Source organism: Macrobrachium nipponense, chromosome 21 (assembly GCF_015104395.2).
Source record: "Macrobrachium nipponense isolate FS-2020 chromosome 21, ASM1510439v2, whole genome shotgun sequence".
Lineage (NCBI taxonomy): Eukaryota > Metazoa > Arthropoda > Malacostraca > Decapoda > Palaemonidae > Macrobrachium > Macrobrachium nipponense.
Window position 1 is genome coordinate 69749276 of NC_087212.1, and position 7714 is coordinate 69756989.

At 42.4% G+C, this 7714-nt stretch overlaps 1 protein-coding gene across 1 annotated transcript; it reads right to left on the reverse strand.

The window, feature by feature from the left end:
* Positions 1-1354: 1354 nt before the first annotated feature.
* On the reverse strand, positions 1355-3368 carry LOC135197521 (protein starmaker-like). The gene is made up of 3 exons (XM_064224583.1): positions 2994-3368; positions 1894-2530; positions 1355-1593 (listed from the first exon to the last, which is right to left on the reverse strand). Exons 1-3 carry the CDS (start codon positions 3366-3368, stop codon positions 1355-1357), a joined length of 1251 nt encoding a protein of 416 aa, XP_064080653.1.
* Positions 3369-7714: the final 4346 nt, after the last annotated feature.

The window sequence follows — 7714 nt, forward strand, 5'->3', positions numbered from 1 at the left end:
AGTCTGAGCGTATTTTTTATATATATAAAAGAAATAAATAAAAAAAGGGAAACGTTATTTGACTTCAAAACAGTCTATGCAATAATATTCAGCGATCTTCAGAAAGCGTTGTAATAACGATAGCTGCTGTTTACAAGCATTTCTAACAGGAACATAACTAGTTCATAACAGTTTTTTGTACGATCCAGTTACCACTGGATATAAATGAACACAATTACTATGGCACACTGGAGCTACTGTCTGTAAGAAACGCAATGTGGTACTATTCTGTTTTGACTTACCCCTTGAACAAGGGGGTGGGGTGCTCCTTATGACCACAACCCAACATAATGGCAATCATTGACCAATGACATAACTCAAATGCATAGGATGTTAAGGAAAGGTGCCTTGGTAAGGTCACAGGCTTGACCTGAGTGGCTTAATCATCTATCATTTCTAAGGCACTCTCTGGAAAATCACTTGGGTCGCAAAGTGAAAAGTAACTTACTTCTTGGGCGAGAGAAATCTTTGACAGGTCAGAGGAGCAATAGAAGACTAGAGGTAACTTTACAATCCGGAGGTGTTCACAGTATTAAGGGTCTCCATGGGCTGATTAGGAAAAAAAAAAATCGTGAGAAAAACGCGTTTGTAAATTGGCATTTTCAAACGCGCATATCACCACCCTTTGTTAGATAATGGGATTTTCGACCACTTTGGAGTCTACATATGCAAGGACGCTTTTCCATGGGTAAAGTAGGATATTTTTAGAAGACTTTGGAGCAAAAAAAATTATATAAATAAAAGAAAAATGTAAAAAATTACGACTTGGAGCTCTGGGGACCCTCAATATTGTGAACGCCTATGTTACAAAATTCAGAGCATTATGGCAATGCTATACACTACTGAGTGAAACCAGAGTGGGTGCGGAAGGATCAAAGCTGACCAAGGGAAACCATTTATTCTGATTTATATTCGTTTCAAAACTAGGAAAACTCAAACTAAAACCTATCTGGGGAAAATCTTGAATCAATTGGTATAATAACTAGTTAGTGTTGAGTTAGGGACATCACTACGTATATATGTGTGTGCGCGTATTATAAACATACATTGTGCGCGCGTGAACGTAAGTCCAAAATGAAAAGACCGACAAAAGAGCTGAATAATAATAATAATAATAATAATAATAATAATAATAATAATAATAATAATAATCTTGCTTATTTTGAAAGATCCGTTTGACATCTATTCTCTTACCCAAAACCCAATCGAATACTTCTCTCCAAATGACTCGAGACACCGGAAATGATACGGTAATTAATAATCTCGTCTTCCTCCTGTTTCATGGGAATCCTCTCTTTCGTGGGAATCCTCTGTGTCATGACATGGAATCCTCTGTCATAGGAATCCTCTGTTTCACGGGAATCCACTGTTTCAGGGGAATCCTCTGTTTCACGGGAATCCACTGTTCATTGGGAATCCTCTGTTTCACGGAATCCTCTGGTTCTGTTTCACGGAAATCCTCTGGTTTAATGGGAATCCTCTGTGTCATGACATGGAATCCTCTGTCATAGGAATCCTCTGTTTCACGGGAATCCACTGTTTCAGGGGAATCCTCTGTTTCACGGGAATCCACTGTTCATGGGAATCCTCTGTTTCACGGGAATCCTCTGGTCTGTTTCACGGAAATCCTCTGTTTCATGGGAATCCTCTGTTTCATGGGAATCCTCTGTATCATGGGAAGCCTCTGTATAATGGGAATCCTCTGTTTCACGGGAATCCTCTGTTTCATGGGAATCCTCTGTTTCATGGGAATCCCCTGTTTCATGGGAATCCTCTGCTTCATGAGAAATCTTTGTTTCACGGGAATCCTCTGTTTCATGGGAATCCTCCGTTCATGGGAAACCTCTGATTCACGGGAATCCACTGTTTCACCGGAATCCTCTGTTTCACGGGAATCCTCTGTATCATGGGAATCCTCTGTTTCGTGGGAATCCTCTGTTTCACGGGAATCCTCTGTATCATGGGAATCGTCTGTTTCGTGGGAATCCTCTGTTTCGTGGGAATCCTCTGTATCATGGGAATCCTCTGTTTCGTGGGAATCCTCTGTATCATGGGAATCCTCTGTTTCGTGGGAATCCTCTGTTTCGTGGGAATCCTCTGTTTCGTGGGAATCCTCTGTATCATGGGAATCCTCTGTATCATGGAAATCCTCTGTATCATGGGAATCCTCTGTTTCGTGGGAATCCTCTGTATCATGGGAATCCTCTGTATCATGGGAATCCTCTGTTTCGTGGGAATCCTCTGTTTTGTGGGAATCCTCTGTTTCGTGGGAATCCTCTGTTTCATGGGAATCCTCTGTTTCATGGGAATCCTCTGCTTCATGAGAAATCTTTGTTTCATGGGAATCCTCTGTTTCATGGGAATCCTCTGCTTCATGAGAAATCTTTGTTTCACGGGAATCCTCTGTTTCATGGGAATCCTCTGCTTCATGAGAAATCTTTGTTTCATGGGAATCCTCTGTTTCATGGGAATCCTCTGTTTCATAGGAATCCTCCGTTCATGAGAAACCTCTGCTTCATGAGAAATCTTTGTTTCATGGGAATCCTCTGTTTCATGGGAATCCTCTGCTTCATGAGAAATCTTTGTTTCACGGGAATCCTCTGTTTCATGGGAATCCTCTGCTTCATGAGAAATCTTTGTTTCATGGGAATCCTCTGTTTCATGGGAATCCTCTGTTTCATAGGAATCCTCCGTTCATGAGAAACCTCTGCTTCATGAGAAATCTTTGTTTCATGGGAATCCTCTGTTTCATGGGAATCCTCCGTTCATGGGAAACCTCTGCTTCATGAGAAATCTTTGTTTCATGGGAATCCTCTGTTTCATGGGAATCCTCCGTTCATGGGAAACCTCTGCTTCATGAGAAATCTTTGTTTCATGGGAATCCTCTGTTTCATGGGAATCCTCTGTTTCATGGGAATCCTCTGTTTCATGGGAATCCTCCGTTCATGGGAAACCTCTGCTTCATGAGAAATCTTTGTTTCATGGGAATCCTCTGCTTCATGAGAAATCTTTGTTTCACGGGAATCCTCTGTTTCGTGGGAATCCTCTGTATCATGGGAATCCTCTGTTTCGTGGGAATCCTCTGTATCATGGGAATCCTCTGTATCATGGGAATCCTCTGTTTCGTGGGAATCCTCTGTTTCACGGGAATCCTCTGTATCATGGGAATCCTCTGTATCATGGGAATCCTCTGTATCATGGGAATCCTCTGTTCCGTGGGAATCCTCTGTATCATGGGAATCCTCTGTTTCGTGGGAATCCTCTCTTTTGTGGGAATCCTCTGTTTCATGGGAATCCTCTGTTTCATCATGGGAAGATCTTTGTTTCATGATCCTCTGCTTTCATGGGAAAATCTGGGTCCACGATCCTCTGTTCATGGGATCCTCTGCTCATGAATCTTTGTTTCATCACCGAAATCTCTTGTCTTTCATGGGAATCCTCTGCTTTCATGAATCTTTGTTTGGGTCCATGGAATCTCATCCATGGGAATCTCTTGTCATGGAACCTCTCGTCCATGGGAACACCTCTGCTTCATGAGAAATCTTTGTTCATGGAATCCTCTGCTTCATGAATCTGTTTTCATGGGAATCCTCTGTTTCATGAATTCCTCCGTTCATGGAAACCTGCTTCATGAGAAATTTGTTTCATGGAATCCTCTGCTTCATGAGAAATCTTTGTTTCATGGAATCCTCATGTTTTCATGGAACCTCTGTTCCATGATCCTCCATGGGTAAACCTCTGCTTCATGAGAAATCTTTCATGAATCCTCTGTCATGGATCCTCTGTTTCATGGAATCCTGTTTCATGGGAATCTCCTGCCTTCATGAGAAATCTTTGTTCATGGGAATCCTCTTTTCTATAGGGAATCTGTTTCATGGGAATCCTCTGCTTCCATGAATCCTCCTTGGGCCTCATGATCTTTGTTTCACCGATCCTCTGCTTCATGAAGAATCTTTGTTTCATGGGAATCCTCTGCTTCATGGGAAACCTCTGCTTCATGAGAAATGTTTCATTGAATCTCTGGTTTTCATGGGAATCCTCCGTTCATGGGAAACCTCCTGCTTCATGGAAATCTTTGTTTCATGAATCCTCTGGTTTCATGGGAATCCTCTGTTTCATGGGAATCCTCTTGTTTTCATGGGAATCTCCGTTTCATTGGGAAATCCTCTGCTTCATGAGAAATCTTTGTTTCATGGGAATCGGAAATCTTTCTGGGTTTCCATGGGAATCCTCTGCTTCATGGAATCTTTGTTCATGGGAAATCCTCTGCTTCATGAGAAATCTTTGTTTCATGGGGAAATCCTCTGTTTTCATGGGAATCCTCCGTTTCATGGGAAACCTCTGCTTCATGAGAAATCTTTGTTTCATTGGGCATCCCTCTGTTTCTGGGAATCCTCCGTTCATGGGGAAACCTCTGCCTTCATGAGAAAATTCTTTGTTCATGGGAAATCCTCTGCTTATGAGAAATCGTTGTTTCATGGGAATCCTCTGTTTCATTGGGAATCCTCTGCTTCAATGAGAAAATCTTTGTTTCATTGGGGAATTTCCTCTGCCTTCATGAGAAATCTTTGTTTCATGGGAATTTTCCTCTGTTTCATGGGAGAATCCTCCCGGGTTCAATGGGGAAACCTCTGTTTCCCTTCATGGGAAGAAATCCTTTTTTCATGGGAATCCTTCTGCTTCATGAGAAATCTTTGTTTCATGGGAATTCCTCGTTTCATTGGGAATCCTTCCGTTCATGGGAAAACCTCTGCCTTCCATGAGAAATTCTTTGTTCATGGGAAATCCTCTGCTTTCATGGAGAAATTCTTTGTTTCACGGGAATCCTCTGTTTCATGGAATCCTCCTGCTTCATGAGAAATCTTTGTTTCATGGAATATCCCTTTTCTGCTTCATGGGAATTCCTCCGCTTCTTGGGAAACCTCTGGCTTTCAAATGAGAAATCCTTTTGTTTCCATGGGAATCCTTCTGCTTCATGAGAAATCTTTTGTTTCAGGATCCTCTGGGTTTCAATATGGGAATCCTCCGTTCATGGAAAACCTTCTGCTTCAAAATTGAAAATCTTTGTTTCATGGGAATCCTCTGCTTCATGGAGAAATCTTTGTTTCATGGGAATTCCTCTGCTTTTCATGGGAAGAAATCTTTGTTTCATGGAATCCTCCTGTTTCATGGGAATTCCTCCGTTCATGGGAAACCTTCTGCTTTCATTGAAAAGAAATCTTTGTTTTCATTGGGAATTATCTGTTTCATGGGAATCCTCCGTTCATGGGAAAACCTCTGCTTCATGAAAAGAAATCTTTGTTTTCATGGGAATTCCTTCTGCTTCATTGGTGAAATCTTTTTGTTTCATGGGTAATCCTCTGCTTGTCATGAAGAAATTCTTTGTTTCACGGGAATCCTCTGTTTTCGTGGGAAGGAATCCTCTGCTTCATGAGAAATGCTTTGTTTCCACGGGAATCCTCTGTTTCATGGGAATCCCTTCTTGCTTTCATGAGAAATTCTTTTGTTTTCATGGGAATCCTCTGTTTGTTCATGGGAATCCTCCGTTCATGGAAACCTCTGCTTCATGAGAAATCTTTGTTTCCATGGAAATCCTCTGCTTCATGAGAAATCTTTGTTTCATGGGAATCCTCTTTTGGTTTCATGGGAATCCTCCGGTTCATGGGAAATCCCTCTTGCTTCATGAAGCAACTCTTTGTTTCATGGGGAATCCATTCTGCTTCATGAGAAATCTTTGTTTCATGGGAATCCTCTGTTTTATGGGAATCCTCCGTTTCTGGGATTGGGGAAACCTCTTGCTTCACATGAGAAATCTTTGTTTTCATGGGAATTCCTCTGCTTCATGAAGAAATCTTTTGTTTTCATGGGAAATCCTCTTTGTTTTCATGGGAATCCCTCCGTTCATAGGGAAACCTCTGCTTTCATTGAGAAATCTTTGTTTCATGGGGAATCCTCTGCTTCGATGAAAAGAAATTCTTTGTTTCTCGGGAATCCTCTGTTTTTTCATGGGAATCCTCCGTTCATGGGAAACCTCTGATTCACGAGAATCCACTGTTTCACCGGAATCCTCTGTTTCACGGGAATCCTCTGTATCATGGGAATACCTCCGTTCGTGGGGAATCCTCTGTTTTTCGTGGGAAATCCCTGTATCATGGGCAATCCTCTGTATTCATGGGAATCCCTCTGTTTTTTGGGGAATCCTCTGTATCATGGTAATCCTCTGTTTCGTGGGAATCCCTCTGTTTTGTGGGAATCCTCGTTTTGTGGGAATCCTCTGTATCATGCGGAATCCTCTGTTTCGTGGGAATCCTGTTTCGTGGGAATCCTCTGTTTCGTGGGAATCCTCTGTTTCGTGGGAATCCTCTGTTTTGTGGGAATCCTCTGTTTCGTGGGAATCCTCTGTTTCGAATCCTCTGGTCTGGCCCTTTTTGTGTGGGAATCCTCTGTTTGTGGGCAATCCTCTGTTTCGTGGGAATCCTCTGTATCAGGGAATCCTCTGTTTCGGTGGGAATCCTCTGTATCATGGGAATCCTTGTTTGGGGATCCTCTGTTTCGTGGGAATCCTCTGTTGGGGAATCCTCTGTTTAATCAGAATCCTCTGTTTTCCTTGGGAATCCTCTGTATCATGGGAATCCTCTGTTTTGTGGGAATCCTCTGTATCATGGGAATCCTCTGTTTTGTGGGAATCCTCTGTTTCGTGGGAATCCTCTGTTTCACGGGAATCCTCTGTATCATGGGAATCCTCTGTTTCGTGGGAATCCTCTGTTTCACGGGAATCCTCTGTATCATGGGAATCCTCTGTTTTGTGGAAATCCTCTGTTTCACGGGAATCCTCTGTTTCACGGGAATCCTCTGTTTCACGGGAATCCTCTGTTTCATGGAAAACTCGCGTAAGCTTTGAATAATGACACCACAGCGTTGGAAAAAAAGGAGAAAAAAATCCGTGAGGGAGAGGATCGGCAATAAAACCTTACTCGGCCCCTCCTTCATTGATGCACGCAAGCCATTACGGAAAAAAATGTGGGCGGCAGCAGGAAAGCCAGGTAGGTAGGTGGGTGCAATAGTGGGCGTAGGGGGTTGGGGCGTCGTGATCACAAGGCTGATCCTTCTAATGATATGAATAGCGGTGAGGAAGGTCCCTCGGAATCCTCGCAAATGGGCCGCCACCTTTCAGGACGGAAAATTGCTGTCATGTACGAAGATGACACGCTCTCTCTCTCTCTCTCTCTCTCTCTCTCTCTCTCTCTCTCTCTCTCTCTCTCTCACTGAGCAATACGACACGTCCTCATAACTTGTCCAGTAGATAACACGGAAAAGAAAGGCAACGTACAAAATAATATTGTCTTTTCAAAATATGACAAGCATATGTATAACTGGTTGGCCACTGTTAAAAAAAAAAAAAGTTGTATTCGATGTATTGGTGTATTCTTAAACGAACAATCATGCAACAAGTCTTAATCATTATCAAACAGTTTCAATTCTACGTATACAATGCTATGTTCATACTCCAAAGAACTTCTGTAGTTTCACGAGATACAGTTGTCTATTTCGATTAATAGATCCAAAAGGTGGCGGAGAAGGGGAAAAAAATACGAGTAATGGAGACGTCTTAGGTTAAACCTATCCCAAGTTATCTGATAAATGTCTGAAGCGAGCGTTTCCTGATCGGGGCTCA